Source organism: Mytilus trossulus, chromosome 14 (genome assembly GCF_036588685.1).
Source record: "Mytilus trossulus isolate FHL-02 chromosome 14, PNRI_Mtr1.1.1.hap1, whole genome shotgun sequence".
Taxonomy (NCBI): domain Eukaryota; kingdom Metazoa; phylum Mollusca; class Bivalvia; order Mytilida; family Mytilidae; genus Mytilus; species Mytilus trossulus.
The window spans coordinates 36405200-36430951 of record NC_086386.1 but is presented as its reverse complement, the minus strand read 5'-3'; the positions used below and the strand labels follow the sequence as shown (position 1 = coordinate 36430951).

The 25752-nt window shown below is 31.2% G+C and overlaps 1 protein-coding gene across 4 annotated transcripts in view; it reads right to left on the bottom strand.

Moving 5' to 3' along the window:
• Positions 1-11679: 11679 nt before the first annotated feature.
• LOC134696072 (centrosomal protein of 83 kDa-like) overlaps positions 11680-25752 on the bottom strand; it is a 54389-nt gene continuing 40316 nt past the window's right edge. For all 4 annotated transcript variants that reach the window (XM_063557656.1, XM_063557659.1, XM_063557655.1 and 1 more), the window contains exons 2-10: positions 21820-21948; positions 21162-21293; positions 20592-20713; positions 18844-19101; positions 18011-18073; positions 17425-17565; positions 16704-16970; positions 15915-16148; positions 11680-15210 (exon numbers count right to left, since the gene is read on the bottom strand). In XM_063557656.1, the coding sequence (XP_063413726.1) occupies positions 14958-15210; positions 15915-16148; positions 16704-16970; positions 17425-17565; positions 18011-18073; positions 18844-19101; positions 20592-20713; positions 21162-21293; positions 21820-21948 (1599 nt within the window). In that variant the 3' untranslated portion in view covers positions 11680-14957. The remainder of the gene's footprint in view (positions 15211-15914; positions 16149-16703; positions 16971-17424; positions 17566-18010; positions 18074-18843; positions 19102-20591; positions 20714-21161; positions 21294-21819; positions 21949-25752) is intronic.

Below are 25752 nucleotides of genomic sequence, written 5' to 3'. Positions count from 1 at the left end.
GATTTTGAACTGAATGAGGTTTAGTGCCTTTTCGTTTCACTTTTGTTTGTTCTGTGCATTTTTTACACTGATTTTATTTAAGTGATTTTTATGCTTCAGGCAACTACAATTCATTGAAAACGACTTTTAACCACGTCTTTTAATTATTTTCATTACGTTTCAGGTGATCATTTGATACGTTTGGTATTAGAGATAACGTGTCTTTGTATTACAAAACTAATGCACCGTCAAGATTCTGCAATCGAATCTTTCAATTTTATAAATTTCAATTGCTTTCAGGGCTTTTTTATGGTAAAAGGTGGATGAACTCTTGGCAAAAATTCTACGCAAAATGTTATACTAATGTTATTGATAGTATATTGTATGAAATGCATGTACATCTGATGATCATATCGTCGGTTGTAACTATTCAGTGTAAACAAAAAAAAAATAAAAAAAAAATTTGTTGAAAATGTTTTTAAAACGAACAACACCAAAAGAAAAAAAAAAGAAAACATTTTACAAAACACAAAAAAACAACATCGACTACTGACTGAAAAATGAATAATACAATTGGTACCAAACGGCAAGGAATTTTACAGAGGGAGACGTGGTTATAATTTCCAATCAATAACTGGGAATGATTTTGTTCTCTAAGATTTACATGTTGATGCAAAATTGTAAAGAAACATAAAAAAAAATAAGAAGTTGTAGCTTAGATTACGTTTATTATGTAAAGGTGATACACGACGAACAAAGATGAATACGTTTTCTTACATGATAGTTTTCAGAGGTACCAGGATTATTATTTAGTACGCCAGATGCGCGTTTTGTCTACATAACCCTCATCAGTTACGCTGATATCAAAAGATTTATAAAGCCAAACAAGTACAAAGTTGAAGAGCATTGAAATAAATTAAACATACTTCATATTTACAAAGTAAAGTCCAGCTAATGCAATCTTTCTATGGGTGAGGAAAAAATAGTGTTTTGACTTACTCAAAATAGTGTCGACAAAAAACATCTACATAATCATGACGAATCATTGATAAATCATTTTAACGAAGAAATACTGTTGAATGGGCTGGTGAGACATTTGGGTACAAAGATTTCATCAACAGTGAGAATGACCAAAGTAGTTGTCAAGGCTCATGCAAATACCAGGACGATGATTAGTTACACTAGACGTGCATTCCTCTACATTTCACCTTACAAGAACAAACGAATCAAATCAGCTGGATCATCAAATCACATACAAAGTAGTTAGCACAAACACAGATATTCAATAAAGTTGCAGTAAATCTTCCTGAAACAACCCTCACCAGAGCCGGGGAATTGCAATCTTCAGTAAAAGAACACATACGATATGTTAAACACAGATGTCCAATGTTACAAATAATATAATATCAAAACATATCTAGATGACAGGATGCTTAGTATGTTTTATTGAAGATCTAGATATTGTTTTACAACCAAAATGTAGGTTTAACGTGTAATCAACAACAGAAATTTTGGTTGGTAGAGTGTGTTAGTTCGTAAAAGGGACTTTAAAGGATACAATTTCACATTGAGAATCCATTATTACAAAGTGTGTCAGAAATTATATCTGACATCCTTCCGCAGTCATAATAACCTTCCATCATTACCGAACTGAACAAAGAAATAACACGACGGGTGCCGTATACGGTGCAGGAAATTATTACCCTTCCGGAGCACTTGATTTCACTCCTGGTTTTAGTGGGTTTCGTGTTGTTTCTTAATTATTATTTATAACTGTTGATGTAAATGTCCTTTGGTTTTGTGAGTCTTTGTTAACTACTTGGTTTTGATGGTTATTGTCTTCTAGAATTATTATCAAAACGACTATCTTGTGATTTGTTTCTCGATATGTGAAAGAAATTTGCATGTTTTTTACTTGGTTAAGATGTAGTATAAAGCACACAGAAGACAAACCAGCATTGTACATTACCTAAGACGACATAATTCTAGAATATGGAATTTTTAAAACTATTTCATTCAATTTAATTACAGGTTCATGAAGTGGCGTAACTCGTAATATTCCTAAGACGTTTTAATACGATCAACGATGTATCATCAGTGATTTAATTCATCATTCAGGTTCAACAAAAGTTCAGCTAAAACGTTTTTTCAAGGCATCATAATTAATATGAACTTATAAAAAAAAATCATGTCGCTTTCTTATGATGCTTGATACAATTTATAATTTTGATGTAATATATGTGTTACTAAAAATTTTATTTCTTAATTTTCAAAAAATGTTTAGAAATAAATCTATTAGACGACTAATCAATTAAAAACCAAATTTGGATAATTGTTTGCTTCTCGTCCCAATAACTACATACTTCGACGAACATATTTGAAACAGTCTAGTAGCCTTACCATGCCTGCAGATAATAATATGAAAATAAAAATGAATAGGAATTTATAAAAATATATCATTGTTTCATTTTGGAAATGTTTTTTAATTAAAGAATGTATCTTACTTTTGCATAATTATGTTGAGGTTTTTTTTGCCCAAGCTTTACGTTTTGATTTTTCGGCCTTATAAACCATGATGTATTGTAGAAGGTTTTCAAGCCTAGAGTCCGACTCGATATATATTAATTGTCAAATCGTGTATATGTAGTGCAAATATAGGCAACAGTATGGTACCGCTGTTAAAAAGACACACATCGATTAAAAGAAAACAATTCAGGGTTAAAAACTTAAACCGAGAAAAATACATTATCTATAAGAGGAATACAACGGAATAACAGATCCCTAAAGGATACCAGAGGGACAGTCAAATTCATCAATCGAAAAAAACTGACAACCCCGTGGCTAGAAATGAAAAAGTCAAAGTGATTAACAATAGTACACTAAACTGCAACAAAATCAAACGCAATCATACATAATTAACTTAATTAATAAAAAAATGATAACTACATATATGTCAATTAATCAGCTGCAAAGTCCATGTTAGAGTCATCAAGTCAATAGCCAGTACTTCGGTATAGTCGTTATAGGTAAAGCTGCTGTTATAAAATGTCCAAATAATTCTAAATTAAGGAATGTATCTCCGTCACGCATACTATGTGATTATCAAATCGTCAACATTTTATAATGTTCGGGATTCTAAATAATTTGGCTTCAAGCTTCATTGAAAATGCCTTTATAATCGAAATTCGCTTATGGTGCCACGGCGGGTATGGTTGTCCTGCGAGAGAACGTTCTGTGCTGGTGATTCGGTCCTGACGGGTGCTGGTGATCAATGAAAAAATGTAAACAAAGACGAAAATTATGATTTTTGACGTTTTCACTCATAAAAATGGAAGAAAACAGTTGAGATTTTTCAATTTTGTTTCTTATGGGTTCATATGTAAACCACTAGAGCGTTGACCCTCTAAACTGTTTCAGTAAGCGTAACACAAAAATGCTCATTTTCAGAAAATCTCGAACTGACAAAATAAAACAAAAAAGCTCACAGAGTCCGCTTTCTATTCCGCAATCCACACGACAAAACTATTTTGTGAAAAAAACATTGCAATTTATTAAAATTTAGCATTTTCTCAATTTATTCATGTCCTGATACTGTGCTGGTGGGTCCTGTCATTGTGCTGGTGGGTCCTGATACGGTGCTGGTGATTTTGGATAAGAAGTTGGTCATATTTGAAACAAATGTTACAAAATCAATAAAATTGGGCAGATAATTGTTGTCCATAGGATCTATGACTCCTATTTTAGCTCTTGTTCATCCATTTAGCTGTTTAATATGTGTTTTCAAATTATCGTAACTTGTATTACATAATTATATAAAAGGGCAACATCTTTCGTCCAATATCAGATAACAATATATAGTATCTAAAATGAGAATAGCTTTATTAAGATATTATTTTACATTGATGCTTCAACAATGATCAAAGCCCATGCCGCATAGACATGTTTGTTATCGTTCCACATATCCATCCCCACTTCTACCCAACCAACCCTCCTTATTTCCTCCTTCCTTGTTACATTGGTGTACCAACACAACAATTTATCACATAAAATAATAACACAAAGACTCACATTATTGAACAACGAATGCTCGCAAGTACTGACAGCTAGTTCAAAGCCGCATTTTCAACTAATAGAGAAAACATGTTCTCATATACAAAAATCCCAATCGTGTCGATTAAAAAAGTCTCAAAACTTAAGTTCACTTTTTAATGTTTGATAAAGCAAATCCTTTAAAGTGTACAGTGAATCTTGTGCTCACAACAGTTATTGTCATAATTATGTTGACATAACACTTATAAAGGAATTATGAATGTACCAAGAAATATTTTACAGTTCAATTTGCTGATCATGAATGGAAGGAAATGGTACGGCAGTTTACATAGGACAAAAAGAAATTGATAGTATTTTTTGGCGAAAGACTTAAACGCTTCTTTGCATTATATAGTACAGCTCTTCTATAAAATCATGCAAAAAAATCCTTTGATTGACTTGCTTGCTATGTTTGCTTGGTTGTTTTCAAACAAAAGGTAGGCGGATGTTCAATACATAGTGGGATTTGATTGGACAAATACAAACTGCATGACAGGAATTGAAGTTAATGTTTATTGTCCAAACAAATTATAGTGTATAGTAAACAGACTACTTACCTGTCGTTTACAAACATCCAAACAATCATAGCAAGCAATTTAATCAATGGTTTGCTTTGCATATATTTATAGAAGAGCTATTAATTCTTAAAAAAAAATCTTGTTGTCATAGATGGTTAAATTCTTAACAAACTTTGTTGGAACGAATAAAGGTTTTAAACCAAATTTTCGTGGACTTTTTAGCTTCCACCCTGACGAGGCATGTTAGCTGTTCGTATGCTGTTGCACCTGACGCACGGATACTTTCACATTTTCATGTTCTTTTCTGAAATATTTTACCCAGCTCATACTTGACAGGATTGTTACCCTAGTAAAAGGTGTAACCAATGAATTGAACCAAAGTTAAAAATTTCACAATACTATATAATTCATTTTATGTGTCAATTTGTTCGAAGAAAGGCGAAAAGAAGAGAGTTTTTTTAACGTCATGATTATCTGTCGCTTTCTAGATCTATGCTTAGCATTTATTTCAGACGACATGATCTCCACACCCTGGTGACCCTGCTGCCTTCCATAACTTTATCAGTATACATATATAAATAGATAAACAAAAGGCTGCAACTGGTGTTTTAGTATTTAAAATGATTCGTTGTAACGAGAATATATGTGGTGAATGGAAACTGTGAGAGTCAAAATCTTAAATTGCTTACCAATGTTGCTAGACCCAGTTTCGTTATCTGATCAGAATTTTCTGAAATGTGCAAGGTAGATAGACATTTGGATTTTTTTTTACTCGGTAAGTTGTGCCCTAATTGCTTGAATTTTTGCAATATTGAAGCCGATTTCAATGAGTGTGTAGACAAAGGGAATATCTTTGGTTATCTTGCTTGCTTAACAGAAAAGTCATTTTAGTAATAAAATTAACGGTACCAATTTTCTTGCACCAGATGCGCATTTCTACAATACATGTCTCTTCAGTGATGCTCGTGGCCAAAATATTTGAAATCCAAAGCTTATATAAAAAATGAAGAGCTATAATCCATGCTATGTTAGGTTATGTAAACTACCCTACTTTTAGAGTAGACTAGTCTGACAAATGACACATCTTTCTGTCTGTAGGACCAGGCTACTTCGAAAGGAGTGTAGTATACCTTACCTTACAATGGCTTCACGGTTAAGCTAAAAGGCACGCTAACCAAAGATATAACCTTTGCCTACATACTCAATGGAATCGGCTGTAACTAAATACTCGAATACGTTTTAACAGACAGTGGTCATGTTTGTAAAAAAAATATTGTTTTTCCTAGATTCACTCTTGAAAAATCATTTGGTAACATTTGGTAAAAGTAATTTCAGAAAAGATCTTTTTGTAATTGAGGACGCCAAGACAATAAATGAATCTCGTACGACCCCTCGACACAGGTGAGCTAATATATGACCTTTTAACGATTCGGGTTGATAACCAGTTGAAGTTGGTAGTATGAAGCTACGAGATATTTTAATTTTTGAAATTGAAGGCACAATACACAAAGCAAACGTTAGTTTCAAATACTTTTAGATAGATTGTTAAGGATAAAAGAGGGACGAAAGATACCAAAGGGACAGTCAAACTCGTAAATCGAAAACAAACTGACAACGCCATGGCTAAAAATGAAAAAGACAAACAGAAAAACAATAGTACACATGACACAACATAGAAAACTAACAAACAACACGAACCCAACCAAAAACTAGGGGTGATCTCAGGTGCTCCGGAAGGATAATATGCCCTTGTATTAATCCCATGCTAAACATCTCTGTTCAAAGGTCTGTGAATTTTCTACAAAAATAGTGATTTTGTTTTCATCAAATCTCTTTTTCTACTAAATACAATAATGAACTATAAATAATAATGCTTTGCAAGAAGTTTCCCCTTGATATATGTACAAAATTATATCTCTATTATTCATTGTCTGTGCTGCTTTGATACCATTGCAGTTTACACATTTCGTAATTGACAGGCCACAGAAGGGGTCATAAACCATACACGAAAAGATAAAATATTGGTCTAAGTACTTAATTTACATCTCTGAACCCCCACCCCCGGCTTGTTTTTTTAGGAGAGTGTCTAAAAATGTTCGATTACAGACAGCCGAGTACGCATTTTACTTTCCAGGCGTGTTTACGTTGATTGTTAAAGTTCTGAAAACGGATAGATGGAAACAAAAATGTTTGATATATCTGGCTTTAGATTCAGTTTTTTTAAATATAAGTTAAGGCTACATTCTAATATGATAATACTAAGAACTTATAATATAAAAAAATGCAGAAAAAAAATAGATGAAGTGAAAAATCTTAGTAAGGAGTCTTTACTACAGAGATGGTGTGTTTGACACACAAAACTTAAAAGCTTAGTGATATTACCAATATTAAAATAAAAGTGTTTTTTAGTTGGGTATTTTTTCCATTTACTCATTTTCAATTATAATTAAGGCATATTTGATTTTTATTCATAAAAATTTTCAAATAAAGAAAAGTAGGACACAGTGTTCACTTCCTCCCCCGTAAATCTTCATATTTATATATTTTGGAATTTTGAAATGAAAAAGCTAAGATATCTTAGTTTTGTTAGTGTTCTCTAGGTTCTCGTCTTCATTCTCTGACATATTCTAGTCTGCCCTTTTATAAAATAGTGATTTTTTTTTAGTGTTCTACCGAACTTTCGAAATAAAATATAAATTACAACGTATTTTGGTGATCTTGCAAAATGATTGTAATCCCGAAAATCGTAAACATATATAAAAAGAGCCAGAAGGGTCCCATGAACAGGCAAATAAATAAGATAACAGTTAATTTAAAAAAAAATAAAAAAATAAGGGTATTGTTTCTGTCACAATAACAGTAAACAGATTCACAACAATGTCAATTTCTAGAAAGCAGACAACAGTTAATTAGTCAATAACAATACAGCATAAATGATTGTAAATCTATGCCACTTTTAACTAAAATATAAAAGCACAGAACCAGGACATAGGAGCACAGAACCAGGACCGTTTTTCTTATCACAAGCACAGCGTCAGGACAATTCCGTTTAACGAACTTGCACGACTTTATAATATTGTTGTAATATACTTTGCATGGTACTTATGACGCATCAGAGAAAAATTAAGCAACAAAACAGTCGTTTTATTGCCGTTCTGATACAATTTAAACAAACCCACCAGCACCTGACAGGACCAAATCACAAATCTCGCAGGACAACCATACCCACCGTGGGTGCGCTGAAATTGTTATAGTTATTGGTACAACTGACAAAAAGTCTTCAGTGTAGTAAAAAGGTGTAGTTTTAATGGATAGCAATAATGATAATTCTCAAAATAGAAATTCGCAGCGTGAACATACCTTTTCCCCGTCTGATGGCGTTTGGTTATATCAATTTATTTGCATAGCAGTGATGCATGCATAGCAATATATCGACGCACCCAGTTTTGATCATTTTGTAGTTAAATTTGTCTCTTTTGAATTTGTTTTACTTGGGTATGTAACTTTGTTTGCCTGGCTTTAATCTGTTGATGGATTTACAAAATCTGAAATAATGTTGTTCACATGTCTGCGGCACAGTTGAGAGGGAACATTTACGGATTAAGTCAGGTGATGTTAAAATTTATTAGATTTTATCGAGATTATACAGGGTACAAAAGTTTGCCCAAAATAACTCATTTATCTTTTCAAGGAACACAATAGCTCATTAAAAAGGTTGTTACACAAATTTAAGCAGATGTAGATTGCTTACCTTTCAAATATACGATGGGTGCTTCAAATAATGGCAAAACTAAATGTAAGGTCAAAGCCCAACTCAACCTCTCGCCAATAAATAAAAAATCAAATATCTCAAAAATTAGTTCAATAACCTATCAATACTTTTGGTTTAATTTTTTGCAACTAATAATCAGCTGATTTTATTTAGTTTTCATCAATAACAAATCTCAAAATCTATCAATAATTGTAAAATTAGTTAGTTTATCTGTCTTTCCCAACGTTTGCTATAACACAATTCCTGTAATTGTTTACTCTAAAACATCACTCATTCATATGATATTTATTCCGCACCTAGTTCTAACAAACATATTAGCTTTCAGGAAGTAGGATAATTAAATTTTCTAGGGATGATTTGTTATTTGATTTGATTCTTCCATAAAGTAACAGACAAAGGATAACTGATTTGAAATTGAATTGTCTGTTTTAAATTATAAGCCTGCAAACAAATCAAACAACATTGTGTATAATCATATTGGACGTTAGTTGATCTAATATAAAAACATATCAACAGATGTAGCTTTTACCAACACTAACATTTATCATGAATACTGAAAACTTATTTTATCCTTTCATATAGAAATCAGTTTCCTTTAATAGAATCCACAATGTTAATTTTACTTCAATTTCAACTTCTATGTTGATAATGTACGCTTAATTGGGCAACATTTTTCAGGAATTTGCTCTTCAACGTCGTATTTTATTTTACCTTTTTTTACTTTTGGTATACAAGCGTCACTGATACATGAAGGTCTTTTGTAGACGAAACTTGCGTCTGGCAAACAAAACTTTATTACTGGTATATATGATGAGTGTGTTTACAATGATAAAATATAATAGTTTGATACAGTTAAAAAAGTTACAAACTATAATCGAGAGAAATTAAATAAACTTTATGTTGAAAACTACGAAATAATAGAACACAGACGTGCAACAAAAAACAAACAACAAGGCACATTCATAGAGACAACCTTTTTTAAGAACAGCTGTCATATTTCTGACTTGGTAACGGGACATTTGAAGAAGAAAAAAGTGGGTTGAACCTGGTGTTAAGGTTGCCAAACCTCCGCGCTTTATGGTATCGTTTCCTATGTGATTAAAACTGACTTTAAAATTTTGCAATTATTTAGCTTTTTCCCAACCGTTTTTATTTTACTTTTTACTTCTGACAAACTATTCTGTTGAGTAAAATACTATTGCATTGGCCCTGTCGTATAAAACATTATAATAGATTTTGTGACGAAAGTATGTATAAATAACTAATTATCTTATGAATCTCATATATATCTCCAGAAATGATAAAATATTCATTGATCAGCTTCATATTCCAATCGAGACCTCAGTATTTCAATTTTTATATATGCTGAATATATGTTACTAAAAGACAAACACGTTAAAATGTAATGCATTCGAACTAAAGATCACAAAAACTCACCTTTTAAGCTATCAAGATTCACGCTTCTGAATTCGTGATATATTGATTATGTAGCAACAATGTAATATATATTTATCAAAGGTACCAGGCTTATAATTTGTTAAGATAGATGCGTGTTACGTCTACATAAGACTCCCAAGTGACCGTCCGATTAAAATAATTAGAAAGCCAAACAAGTATGAAGTTAAGGTGGCTCGGGTGTCTTCCTCCATCTTGGATTTTAAATAAGCAGATATCTTTGGTCTATATATTTGATGAAATGTGCAAATTTTGAGAGTTGTATGTAAATTATGTAAAAGACTTTTGATATAAATATAGAAAATTGTGTGTTTTAACATAACTTCAGTTGTAATTTTGTAAAAACGCCTTGTTTGTGTTTGATAAGATTTTTTCAAACTTTGCCAAATAAGGGGAGATAACTCCGATAAAGTAAATTTTACAATAGAAAGTGTTATGAATTTACCTATTTTGATATGTAGCAAGAAAACAAGTTCGGTGACCTCATTTTTTCTTTTGCTTATTTGAAAGCATGTTATAAGAGCAGTATTCTCACATTTTATCTTAAAGTTCTTATAGTACGTTTTCGTTTTATCACACAAAATTTGATTTTCCATGAATAATCTATACAAAATCTGACAATTTTGCACAACCTGTAGCGTGAAAAAAAGTCCGGTGACCCATACCTTTTAATACAGTTTTGAAAAAAGCATGATAAAAGCTTTATCTTGACAAGTTATCAAAAAATTCTGTCAGTTTTAATTAAGACGCCCCAGCCACCTTAAAGACCGTTGAGGACCCAAATTCTAATAGTTGTGCCAAATACAGCTAAGATAATTTACACCTCGGATGAAAAAGTCCTTAGTATTTCGAATAATTCCTACTTTTGCAAACAGTAAATTTCTTTTAAAAATGACCATATAATTGATATTCATGTCAACACCGTGATGAAAACTACTGTCTAGTAAAACCCTCGGATACGAAACGTCACCCAACAGTGGTACGTATATCATAGTCGATAGCTTGTGTTTCCAAACATGATTTCCTACGGCTTACAAGGAATGAATTGGACAAATGGCTCAATGTAGTAAAGTTGAACCCTTCCTATTAAATGTCATACGGACGCCATTAGGAGTTTGATGAAAATATTTCTGTTACAGGTGACCGATTAAATGTTTCCCTTGAACATTCAATTCTGTCCTCTTTTTCATGATTTTAACATCATTGAAAGAGACTTATAACTAATTTTTTTTTACCATGATTAACACAAGGGTTCCACCGAACATCAGACATCATTCACGTTTTAACAGAATTTAAGTCAAAGTATTGCTAGTTAGTGTATTGATGTATGTTTTTTTTTATTATTCACTAGAGGTAAAGAGGGTTGAGATCTCATAAAGCATTTAACCCCGCCGCATAGATGTTTGCTACTGTCCCAAATAGGGAGCCTCTGAACTTTGTTAGTCTGTGATGATTTTTAATTTTAGTTCATTTATATGTTTTAGAGTTTAGTATGACGCTCATTATCACTGAAATATTACACATTTTAATTAGGGGCCAGCTGAAGCACGCCTTCAGGTATGAGATTTTCTCGCAGTGTTGAAGACTAATAAACTGCCTGTCTTTTTTTGCGCTTTTGTTGGATAATTGTCTCTTTGACACACTCCAGATTTCCATTCTGAATGTAGTTTTGGATTACATTATGTTTTTAAAGTCTATCGTATTTTGCCATGTTTTACTTTGAATTCTGAGTTTCGATTGTTCCTACTGTATACTCTGACTCTCTTTTCATTCCGATGACCTATTTTATTGGAATAAAATGTAAAACAATTGAGACCAAAATTTATTATTTTATTTCAATTTTATTGATCTTACATTTGAAAGTATATATAAATGTTGATACACTCTACAAAAACATGTATACCAAAAACATGTTGTATTATTCTTGACAATATCAAATGTATCAAATATTTACCATGAAAAGACTAAATCTTCGTTTCAATATTCAAAGTTTCTTATTTATGATTTCAATATGACCTATTACAATAAATTTACTATGTACAAATATGATTTATATATGTGTTATGTAAAATGATGTTTAATTTACAATAAATGTACAATTTGATGTTCATCAAGAAGAATTTATTGTCACTAATCATAAACATGAAAGTCTGTATAAAATGAACAAAGAGAGATAACTCTAATATTTTGAAAGCTGAATTGATTCACTGTAAACAAAGAGTATTTTCAAGTGTATTTTTTTCAAATACATAATATTATTCCTTTCCTTATTCACACTTACGATTAATGTGTATCTCTATCAGTATGTAGCATTGGGAAAAATCATTTATTTGTATGAAAAGTTCGCATGAGTATACGTATGTGTCTTGCAAACGTGAGAACTAAATGGTAATGTAGAATATAATTTTTCACATCCTTCATGTTTCCTACTGTTTACACTCATGCTAAATTTTATTATCGTTTCCATTTGTTTCAGGTTTTTTTTGATTTTTTTTTCATCACTTTTATATTAAAACTATTTATTTTTCTTTGGCTCACTATGAAACATGAAACTTTTATCAAGTAAAGCCGATTAACCATTTCCTTATAATGCGAGATTCATATAAGAAGATAATATACATAAAGTAAAAACAGATATCGGCAATTATTACATTGCTTGCCATGAATTACTGAGATTTTGCAGCGAATTAAAAATAAAAACAACGATAATTTCACGTGTGAAATAAACTCGTTTTTTTCATTCCTCTGACGTTATAAAACAAAAGATCTTTAACGGCAATTTTGCATCAAAGTACCTGTTAATGCATAGAAAAAGATATTGTTCTTTAATTCATTGTCAATTTTAGAAAAAAAATACTTATCAAAGAATTCAAATGTCAAAAAAAATTTCAACTTGTGACCGAACAACACTGATAATTAACTGATGGGCTACGAGCATAAGTGAATGTGTTGTTAGGTCACTCGTTGCTTTTTTGCTCTATTTGAATTCTTCATTTAGTTATTCTAAGAATATTACTGAATGATTGCTGGTTAAAAATAACAGGTAATTCAGCCAAACTTTTAACAAATATTACAATAGATTTTAATTCACTTTAATGTGTTACATGAACATATAAGCAAACATAAACAAATACAAATAAAGATACATGTAAGATAGCCACTTTGTGACTGTTGTCTGATGAAACATAAATATGCTTTTTTACAAACAAACAACACATGCATCAAGCAGATGATTGCATTATTGATTTTAAATCTATCAAGTTTAGCTGATCTTAATTGAAAGTATTCGGAGGAAGCCGTATTGTCTACATTTCCTTTTTCAGAAAAAAGTAGCAAATATCTTATTGTTCTAAATATAACTTTTACATGTCACTCGATCTATATTCTATTTACTTCTAAATGTATTTCAACTCATTGATAACAAAAAAATATACATTTTGGTAACCGTACGCAATGAATAATACATTATTTAAGTTCTTTCGAAATAATATTGAGTGCCAACATATATTTGCAGCATATCAAATAGCGCGCCCTGAAAATCAAAACTCAAAAAACTTTTTTATACCATGCACCATCCTTGTCTCATTTTTCTAGTTTACAAAGAAGTAAATGTCTTGTTTTATGCAAAAGGACACATGACAAATGTGATGAATATGAAATCTTCAAAACAAAAAAATAAAATGAATTGAACTTAATGGTATTAGTAATAACAGTTCAAAATTTAAAGGGAGACATGCTTGCATGCATGTGCAAAGTGAAATCGAACCCGAATTAAGTATGCAAGCGCTTTGTTCCAAATAGCATTATATATCAATTTAAAGTAATGACTCTTTCCATTCAAAAGAAATAAAAGGTTTATGAATTGCACCACTGGGAAGAAAATTTACATTAATTTTCTCTAACAAGACGCGAAAATTTTAAAATACAAAAACTCATGTTTTATAATCGGCGCCGTTACATTAAGAAACTTTAAATCAAATTAAAAGGCGAATTCTATATTTTTTTCTTACCATATAACAATAGAAATCATTTATGATAAGTCAGTTTATATGAGACCATAGTTCTCTGTATATTATTGTCTTATTCGAATGAATTGAAATGCTAATGGATAAAATTATATCTGAATTTTGCAATATTATTTACTTTTTTGAAATGAAAAATGAAAATGAAAAAGAAATGTAAGTAACATGATGCCCTTTTATGAAGTATTGCACTTTCTAAAAATACAAGAAGTTAACACATTATCAAATTAGTTAAATTCGCACATATTCCAGTATAGAAATTAATATCAATTTTTATAAATTTGCATGCAAACGTGTGTTCAAATATATCCATTATTGCACGTATTCATTTAACTTTCTTTCTTTAAAAATGAATTTGAACTACAGCTTATATATATTTAAAACAATATATAAAACAAGTCCAAAATGTCTCTGTATACCCATGTACATTCACAAATTGAATTACACATGCTTTTTAACATGCATAATCCAAATGACTTTCATACAACTACATTCCATACTTACATGTATAAAATATAAAACAATTACAGCTAATTTCCTAATGCATGTAGAGCAAGACTTTAGTTAGCTTGCTTGCTTTGTTTTTATATTGTACAATCATAAGGATAACATCCAATTAAATTCAAATATTATATATACAGGTTAAACTTCGACTATATATATTGTTTAAAGATGTCAATCGTATTTACAAAGCTTGTGTAAACAAATATACAAACAAAGCAAGCAAGCCAACCAAAGTTTTGCTTAACATGCATTAGGAAATTAGCTGTAATTGAATTTCAAAGGTTGTCTATTCGATCTATCTATCATTTTGTAAAATGTACACAGTACAGTAAGATACATAAATACATTTATAAAACCCATGTTAGTAAGTATGGTAATGTATATATACATGTATCAGGCATTTGCTTTGATAAACATTTTATATTACAGTTGCATTAAAATGTTGTAAGTATTTTGGCGTCATTTTGATTTTCTCGAAATTTTACATCCAATTTCTGTCGCCTTTCTTTTTATCAAATTATTTTAACACAGCTGCCTTTCAGAAAGACGTTATTTATGTATTTTGCATTATAATAAAAAAATAAGTTTTTCACATATTATCCTTTCCTTACTCTCAACTCATTTTTCTGATTCCTTTTCCTTTAAAATTTTATAAGCCCTTTGAATTTTTGTGAGTTTCTTCACCATAACGTTGACTTCATCCCTTTGGGTAGGTTCTTCAAGTAAAGTGTCCATACTTAAGCCACTCTTTTCTGAATCCAATCCTTCAACATCTTTTTTAAACTCATTATACATTTTGTTTATCTGTAACGTAAGTGGTTGCATTTCATCCTTTTGTTTAAGATTTGGCTTTGATCCCTCTTGTAATAACCTTGAAAGAAGAATCATAAATGACTATAGTGTAGTAAGTACTTGTACAAATAAATAGTGAGAAAAACTCATAAAAGATACCAAGCTTATACGGCAGATGAGAATTTTGTCTACAAATGAAAAGACTCACCAATGTCGATCGAATTCAAAAAGTTAGCAAGCAGAAATCAAAATTAGAGAGGAATGAAGAACAATACAATATGAAGTCAATGAACTTATCCATCAAAATACAGATAAAAAAAATTGCTATATATGACATTCAGGATGAAGCAAATTAACATTTGATTTTGTTTCGTTATCAAAAGCGTGCAAGTCTGATTAGATATAATACTTGATGAAAATACAAATACAGGCAACAGTAGTATACCACTGTTCAAAACTCATAAATCGATGGTTAAAATATCTGGTTAACAAACTTAAACTGAAGAAACGCATTAAGGAGAACAACGACACAACATTAAAATGTAACACACATGGAAACTAACTAAGCATTGGACAAGATCCGATGAGAATAACAAATATAACATAAAACCAAATACATATATTTGGAATAGAAAAGTACCGTGACACGTCTTATAGTAATGTGAATTCACACTCAAATAAAAGAGAAAACAAACGACACAGCAGAAACACAACTTTAATATGTAAAACACACATACATGAACTATAATATAACAATAGCAATATTCCTGACTTGGCACAAACCTTTTATATTGTTGAATACTGGCGTTGACTTGTTGTAATTTAGCTATTGCCAATTCTTTTTCCTTTGTATCAAGTCCACTAACTGAAATGGATCCAATTGAACCTCTGCCATGTTTATTGTGAGCTGATCCATCGAGTTGTGTAACTGTGCCATGCATTTTCCCAATTTCGTTGGAAATATCTGTAACAGCTGTTCGTAACTGATGAATTTCGGATTCTTTTTCCTTGATTATCCTAAAAGAATCATAGATAAAAATAACAAACATTTATATGACCAATTTTTAATTAATTTTTGATTTAATTCCCGATCCGCTATCATAATAGTGGGATGCCTAAACTTATTAATATACCTTTTATCGTATTTTTATGGGAGGAATACAATAGGCGTCGTAAATTGAGTAGAAAAGTCTTTTGGAACCATAAGATCACCCCAATAATTGTACGGTGTTGCTCATTCTTTAAGTTTTCAAAATATAAAAAAAAAAGGTATAGACTAACAACACATGAAAACCCTTTAAATAATTCTAATGTAGAGTGACATTTTTTTGACAATATTTATACAATATTCGGTTGATCAATCGTTGATCGAAAAAAGGAATTAAACGATTTGAGAAAATTAAGTTAAAACATTTTGGTGTCATTTTGGTCTTTTGTGGACAGTTGTCTCACTGACAATCATACCACATCTTCTGTTTTATATATTCATAGGGCAAGAGTATGTTATTATTTATTATTATTCTTTAATCAGTATTCAAATTCCTACATAAAGTTGAGAAAGAAGAAACCTACGATTGAAGTCTATCATTACGATCCTGTAAAGTCTGTGCCTCATCCTCTATACTTGAAATGTTCCTCATGAGTTCGTCAACACTCATCGTACCGGGAGAGCCTGATGCTTCGTCGCCACTTTCTTCATCTTTTTCTGAAATAGTCGTCATTTCTCTGTCATCACCTTCTCCACCACATAGTTTTTTGTGTAAACTTATTATAGCAGTTTTTAGTCGGGTTACTCCATCCATTATCATTTGTTCAAGAACGTCTTTTTCTTTCAACGTTCTGAAATAAATGTATTTCATTATTTTTATGATTAGTACTCAGAACTTGCTTTTAGTACTGTAAAAATTATATGATGATTTTTCCAATTGTGCTGTGTTATGCTGGGTCTGACTAAATTAAGTGATCGATACACAGTTTCTATTGAGTTTTGTTTTTCCACTGATGTTTGTGTGTGTCTGTGTAGAGAAACAGGCTGTTAATAGTTTATGTGCTTTGCACCTTTGGAAGTTTTGTCTTGGTTTTAGATTTAGAAAAAGAGTTCATGTTTGAAGAACGTTTTGTTAACATTATATTTTAAATTATATTTTAAATGATAAAATGGTAAATGAATTCTTCTAAAATCTAAGTAAGCCAAAGAAAAAAAGACATATCTAAGTATTGCTAGAAAGGTTGTAAATTTCAAGTAAATCTCCATCCTGTACGACGTTAAAATATATACTTCTTTATGACTTACTTCTCAAGACTGACTTGAAGTTCACTTTCTATTTCTGAGATTTTGCCCTCCATTCCTTTCTTCTGACTTCTAAATTTCTTTTCCATTTGCGCCACTTGTTTATCTTTGGCTCTCGATGAAATTGGCTGTGTACCTTTAATTCTTTAAAAGAAATTACAGGAAACTTATATTTAGGCAGACGAGTAAATTTGATTAACAAAGGTTGAGGAACATACCGTCAAAACTTTCAGATACAAGCTTAAGATAAGACAATGAAAAGTTTCAGTGGACAAATAAATAATAAACCTTTTTTTTTTTTAATTGTTATTTGGACGGAGAACTGTCTCATTGACACTCACACCACATCTTCCTATATCTACTTAATCATCCTTGTCTATACATGTAGGCGTACTGTTGATATCTGGCAGTAATACCTCACCTTTACATTTTTCAGTTAAATTTCTTTACCCAGTTGGTGGTAATATTCACGTTATTCAAAAGGTAAGTTCATGTTAGAACGCATGGGAAAGTGTTGCTCATCAATAAAGAGTATATATAGTTACTAGATGGGCTGATGAAAAACATTAAATTTAGAATAACAGCATACCTGTCATGATCTTTCCGCAAGTCTGTCATGTGCTTCCGTAGTAGCTGGTTTTCGTCTGACAGCCTATGTACAGAACATGTATATATTATGCTTTCTTTTATTCTTCACATTTTGATTAATCTTACGAATTCAAAATTGAATCATTGTATTTTCTTGCATGTTTGTGTGCAATATTTGTTAATCTTTCAAATCGTTATCCTCGGTGCGTTATCTGAGATTGTAGTATTCACTTCCCAAAATATCCTTTTCATCAAAGATATCAGGTTTATATGTATGTTCGATAAACTCATCTTCATCAGTGCACTCAAATCAAAACGTTAAGATTACATGTATTTCCTCGTGCATGTAGTGTTTGTCCTTATATTATACAGTTAGGATGTTTTGCTTGACTGTGAAAAAGCAGTCTACATATTCCAATATATTAATTAAGTATTTGTCTGTATCATTTGGTCTACTACGAAGAGTTGCCTCATTTACAATCATACCACATCTTCTTATTTTTATATGTAGACGAGAATGTAATTGAGAAAACGAGGATCTTCCATAATATCTTCAACAGAATCAGGAATGGAATGTTTGAGGAGGTACAAGTTGTACTGTGTGCAAAAATTTGCTGCGTTTTTGTTTTTTCTATATAGGATATAGGGGGATGACTGAAATGGTTAAACAATTTATGAAAATGAAGCGTGCCAAATTATAATTTAAGTCAAGGTGTTTAGTACCACCTTAAGTATTTTGTCATCATCCTTCATTGCTGCTTATAATATGATCACAGCTTGATAAGTGGTATTATCTGAAGCGAACATAGTCTAAAAACTCTTTCATTAATTTACCTCATAATTTCGGTGTGTTGAGCTGCTCTCTGTCTGTTTAGTTCTTTTTCAAACTGCTTCAGCCGTTTAATGACGTCTGAAAAATTCGAATCATCAAAGTCTTTCATTTTTACGACTGTGCTTGAACGTCCTTGAATTGACAACATGGTGACGTCCTTAGACTCGCTGCCTTTCTGAGGCTTAAGATGAACAAACAGTTTTCCTACGGCTCTGTTTACACTTTTAACATCTTCAATATGTACAGTTGCTGCATATCGTCTAAAATAGACACATATTTTGTAGTATGCCTCTATCAACAAAGTGAAGTAGTCAGCTGAGAACCAGCTTAATTATGTTTAATTGTGATTTATACATGCAGTTTTTAAAATCTTTGTTATTTGGATTTGGTGGATAATTGTTTTATACCACATCTCCTTATTGTAATGGTATCTTGTGATTTATTGTTCTTTTAAAATAAAGTTACAAATAGAAATCGTTGGTTAACAGAGTACTTATTAATCACCTCATATGAATGTGGGTTCATAAGAATATACAAATATTTACGTTGTATCAAAAAAGAGGGACGAAAGATACTAGAGGGAGAGTCAGACTTATAGATAGAAAATAAACTGACAACGCCATGGCTGGAAATAAAAGACAAACAAGCAATTGAAATAATAGTACAGAAGACACAGCATAGAAAACTAAAGACTAAGCATCACGAACCCCACCAAAAACTTGGGGGGAGTATCAACTTATCCCTTATGATTTATAGAAGATCATTTTCAACATCCATAAACAGTTTATGTTATAAACGAATAAAACGAGTTGGAGGATAAGCTTAAGTGTGAAAGAACAACTCAGACACAAAAGCCGAAATATATCACTATACTTAAGCCATTTTTGTATACAAATGTATATGATTAAAGACAGAAAGTAGTTTAGGTTCTATGCCAGATGTCTTTGTCATTAATCTATTAAGTCTGACGCATGTAAGTCTGAAAACGAAAAAAAATATCACCGATATCCTATATGCTTTCAAGCAAACGTAATTACATTAATTTATTCAATTAAACATTATTCTTCATAATTATGTCCCAGATGACTGGACATTGGCGGTAAATTTCACAAGTTTTGTTATAGCTGTCATCAATCATAAATCTTGAAAGAATAAGACTGAAAGACAATCTGATTCGACACGCAGATAAGAAAACCCAATATAATGAACAACCTGCATTTTCAAGTAGACGCTCTGATAATTGCATATTGCACAGTATTGAATTTATGTCTTTCTTTTCACAAAGTTTAATCAATTAAGGTTATGTAAAAGTTTCAAAGTCATGTTCATTCATAACTATTGTTTAAAATTATTAGTCAGCTACTCCTGATTTTTACTTGTTACGCTGCAGATGTTTCACTTTTTGATAGTTCTTTTTTTTTAATTGATCTTATACTAAATCTTTTGTATATTTGTTCACAAGAGTATATCATAGCATAAATTGTCCTTGACTTATTAGCACTAAGGAAGAGTTTTACATTGCGTCATTAGAAAGAGCCAACAGGTACAGTCATACAACATGTACCAAACTCTAGGGAGAAAACGGCATGTGTTCCAAATTGAGTTTTACTTGTATACAAATAGATAAGTTTTAAGAAGACAGAGAACCGTTTCCTTGTAAAATAGAAACGAAATGTTCTAGTTGTATTATTTGAATACAATTTTAATTCATAGAGCAGATGACCGCCAGTACTTTTATGTATATACTTACGCAGGAGGCTTTGTCTCTGATCGGTGAGTTACTGCTGTCGGAGCCCGACTTCTGTTTTCTTTTTTCTCCTCATCATCAAGTGCATCGAGGTCTAGAAGAGGTTGTGGTTTCGCCGAAGGAGACTGCAAAAATAAGATTTGAATGAAAAAATGTTGACATGTTTCCTCTCTGCCATCAGAGCGTTTTTCTTTAGTTAGTGTTGTTAGTTGTTCAAAAGAACATTGTATGTATGAAGCATTTACATTTGTCGCTCTTTTGTCCAGCTCATTGTGTGTGACGTTGTCATAGTGAGCTCTAGGTGTCATGTATGTTGCATTTCTTTAGGACCCATCTCGATTGTGTTCAACCAATCTAAGTAAGAATCCTTATACAACATAAGTTTAATCTAAATATTGTGGTCCGAAAATATTCATTGATAGTGAGCTTGTTTCATCCCTGAAGCGAACATCCTTAACATTATATTATCAGTTTTAGGAAGATTAAATTTATTATTATAATAATTCTAGTTTGCGGTTTTGCCCTGTTTTGAATATACTAATAGATATAAATATACATTCAAAACATACTTACAGAGAGAAATTCTTTCTTCATCCCGACAAAAAGTCCTTTAACATTTTTGAACAAACCCTCCTTCTTCAAAGCTTTTTCCAATCCTACAAGTGTCTGTTTGACTTCAAGGGCAGACCCTTCATCATTCTGAATCTACATAATTATAAAACACAATGTATTTTGTCAAAGTCCTGAGTTGTTTATTTCAATTCAAATTGTGGAAGGATAAGATCAGAAGCAGTTGTATGGTGTTTTAAGTTATAACTGTTTCTTACTTTTTATCTTACAAAACTATTGAACTACTACGTTGAAACCGATGCAGGTATTCTTTATTTCTTCCCAATAGCCATAGCTTTATTTTTGACATGATTCATTTGAAATATTTTCTATGTACATTCCAAGTTCATTATATTACATACATGTATTGAATATTAAGGTAGACACATCGTTTTGTAAAGATTTTTAAAACAAACACTATCATACACAACATATTTCGTCGATACATGTAGCTATAGAACAATAATGTTGCTCTTGAAGTCGAGACTATGTCTGTAAACAGGTAAGAATATTGCAGATTGTTGAAAAGATTATTTGGAAGATAACCAATATAGTACATACATGTAAGATAAATAGCAAACACAAAGAAATACATTTAATATAACAACGATTAAAGTCAAACCTTGTCAACCGCCTCCTGAAATGCTTCAAACTCTTGTGAAACAACTTTGGAATTTAGCGACTTCTTTTTGGAGAGTAGCTGAGCTACATTTAACTGCAACTGTTGTACTTTGGATTTATAATTTGCCATCTGAAACAATAATAATTTCAAAAGTAATTTGTGTACTTGTGAAGGTAAATAATAAATGAAAAACAAAATTTGTAAACAGGGCCTTTTTTAAAGATGAAAAACTGTGAATGATCGTCATGTGCTGATGATGGATGTGTATATTGGATTATTTTGCTCAGATGTTGATTTAGTAGTACCCCCTGTCAATAAGTGTAAATGATTAAATCTAATATTCTAATAAATTGTTAACCGAAAACCGAAAAGTGAAATATGACAACGAACTTAACGATCCGGATAAATGAGTGAATTCTATTCGGCTAGATCACAGCTGGTAACTGTCAACCTGTTTGTCTTGTAAATTTAACTAAGGCCTTTTGTTTTTGTTAATGGCATAAACTTTGTTAGGCAGATGACCTTAATTTAATATCATGTTTATCATATGACACCGCTGTTTACCATTAACATGGACCTTCATTGACCAAACATTGGTAAAAGCACGTATAGAAATTCATTTAGCAAAGCGGACGTTTTATACATGAAAATATTAATTGAAAACCAGAACGGTTATATTTATTACCCCAAAATACAGGTATTGACTTTTTGAACTTTTTATTATGAATCAATAAAGACAAACAATCTTTGGTATTCTCTAAAAATCTTATATTTGTACTGCTGGAATTGGACTGAAAACACCAAGAACTTAAAGTTTAAACTAAAGCGAATGCATGATATTGAAAAAGGGGGAAGATACCAAAGGGATATTTAAACTTATAAATAAAAAACAACCTGACATTGTCAAGATAAAAACAACGAAAAACCACAAAAAGTCAAACAACAGTTCACAAAACGCAACAGAAAGCTAGAGACTGATTAACACGTACCCTACCAAAACGGTCCAAATGCCTGTTGCAAGTGAGCATTACACTTGTGGAGAGTTGTCGCACTAGTAATCATACAACATCTTTTTTTATATACTACAGATTGTTCCTATACTTCTGACCATCGAGACCTTAATAATTTCTGTTATAGAGAAAACATCTACTATGTATATAAATTATGATAAACTGCCTAAATTAATAGTTAATTGTTATAAAAAAGATTGGTACTACAGAAATTGAACAAAAACATCAAGAAATTTTAATTCATACTCTAGTATATGCATGATATTAAATAGGAGTTTCAAATTATACCAAAGGGATATTCAAACATATAAATCGAATACCAGCTGACAATATCATGGAAAAATTAGAGTGTTGACCCTAATTTAACGGTCCACTTAACATAGAAAATGAAAGTGCGAGTGGGGAATCGGTGTACTATGGACAAAGTCTGGTTATGAAAAGAAGGAGATGTTGACTATAAATCAATAAGAAAGCAAGTCATTGCTACTGAATATCAAAAGACATCTGAAGGTCAAAATAGTATGATGTTCGACAATACGCAGGTGTCTGTACAATGAATATAGAAATAAGATGAGATATGATTGGCAGTGACTAAAGGACGAAGATGTTGAAACACATAATGGACACCATCTGGCCTTCACCAATGAGTGAAACTTAAGGTGGTACCTAACACTACAGGGAGATAACTCTGTAATGTCAGCTAAACGTTTTAATTACGTTGTGTTGTAAAAGGAATATTAAGCTTCTCAATGATCAAAGTTGGTGTTTGTCAAACTGCTATATAACCAGTGTATTTTTTCTGACAAAACGGTTGGTTCAAAATTTTTGATATTTTTATATTTTTGTTAAAGATTTACTTTGACAAAATTTTATGAAAATTAAACGAGCCAAATTAATTTCAGTGAAAGTGTTGGGTACCACCTTAAAGCAATAGAAAACATCGATATTCAAAATGTGAAACAATTAAAAACAAAAGTTCTATCCAACGCAGCTAAAGCATAATCAATAACCTGGTCATGCACAAACAACGGACGAAAACAGATAAGACGGACAATAACCGATAACTGTAAAACAGGCTTCTTTGAGAAAGCAAATAGACAACATAGGGGTTAGCTATCATAGGTTGTGCAAAATACTTCAATAACCTTTGACAATATCGTAGAGCACAATATTAACATCAGTTAGAAAAGATGACAACATGTGTGTCAATTAAAATATTTGAAACGTATCCAAGTATTAAGCAATGATAGCTTAGGATATAGTTATAGGAAGATAGGGTGTGAGTGCCAATGAGACAACTCTCCACCCAAATAACAATTTATAAAAAAGGTAAACCATTATACCATATAGGTCAATGTACGGCCTTCAACACGGGGCCTTGGCTCACACCGAACAACAAGCGTAGGATATCTCTACAAATGTTAATACATATTGTAGGTACTAATAACTCATTATTTATTTTGAATTGATCACAAGTTTCCTTACAAAAGTGTGCTTTAAACATGTAATAATATGAAGGAAGACAAAACTTTGGAAATTTGAGTAAAGGTTAAATTCAAGTCTTCTAGTAAATGCCCGATTAGTTATATGGCCTAATTAGTATTAAATTGATTAGTGGAAATGTATTGTTTTAACTTGGAATATTTCCATTTTACCATTGTCAATTATTGACTATTATTCTTTCTAGTACCTTCCATGTCATGCATGTGCATGATGAAATGGGGTTTATAATATATTTAAGGGCATACGATACAGTTTTGATCCTGTATTTACAAGTTCATGAAAATTTGCATATAGGCTATTTTTTACCTGATTAATTTAAATATGTAATAAAAAATATACCTTCATGTGCTACTTTTTGAGTAAGACGAGGTCGAAATTTTGTATATTTGCTCAAAATTCAGATTTGTGGCCGTAATTTATTTTTGGAAAGAAAGACATAACTTTTTTGTTATAAAAGATAAACACAATTTTATTTTTGTTAAATAATCGGTAATTTCTGTATTTTATAAATATCCTAAAAAACTATGCAATTTTTTATTCAAAAATAACTAATATTTATCAAATGTTTATGAATTGAGGAAAAAACGTAATTTTTTACTGCATATTTATCAAAATTAAAAAAAATCCTCTATTTACAGTTTTATAAAATTTGGGTCACGTAATCTCCCTGCAAAATGAAACTAAATGCCGTTTTGAAAAATAGGGGTCCATGAACTCGTTTTCAAATTAAATCAGTTTGAACGATAAAAATCAGTCAAAAAATGCATCTTTTCCCAACATGTCACAGTTTGACGTCGCGAAAATAACAAATTACGTTAGCAAAGTCACTGCCTTCCCTGTAACTGTATCGTATGCCCTTAAAAGACGATTGTCGGTATATGTCAATGAGACAGCAACAAAACGACAAGAACCACCAAGATACATCTGAAGGTCAAGACAGTCTTCAATGAAAAAAAACATGATTCAAACCATAATTGAATAAATTGCTGTAATTGTAATACTGTTACTTCAAAAAAATGCCTTGCGATATGTGATTGAAATCCATTTACTGCAGGGATTTTTAAAAGCCATTAAATGAATTCATCATCATTTCGTTGAAAAGAGGTATGAAATTTTAATCGATTTTATCATTAAAAATGCAATAAAATGATCATGGGAATTTTAAAAAAGACCTCCTTCTAAGACGAACAATTTACCTGGTACTGACAGTATGTCAGCATATTCATCTAATAAGACATATTGACTATTTACCAGATTCATGATATCGTACATTAATGCCTCAAAACAAAATTTGCTTATTATATGAATAAACAAATAATGTTTACTATATAAGAATCAGAAGATGTGGTATGCCGGACTGACAATGATACAGCTGTCCACCAGAGTGTTAAGGACGTGAATATAAGTAACACATATGCTG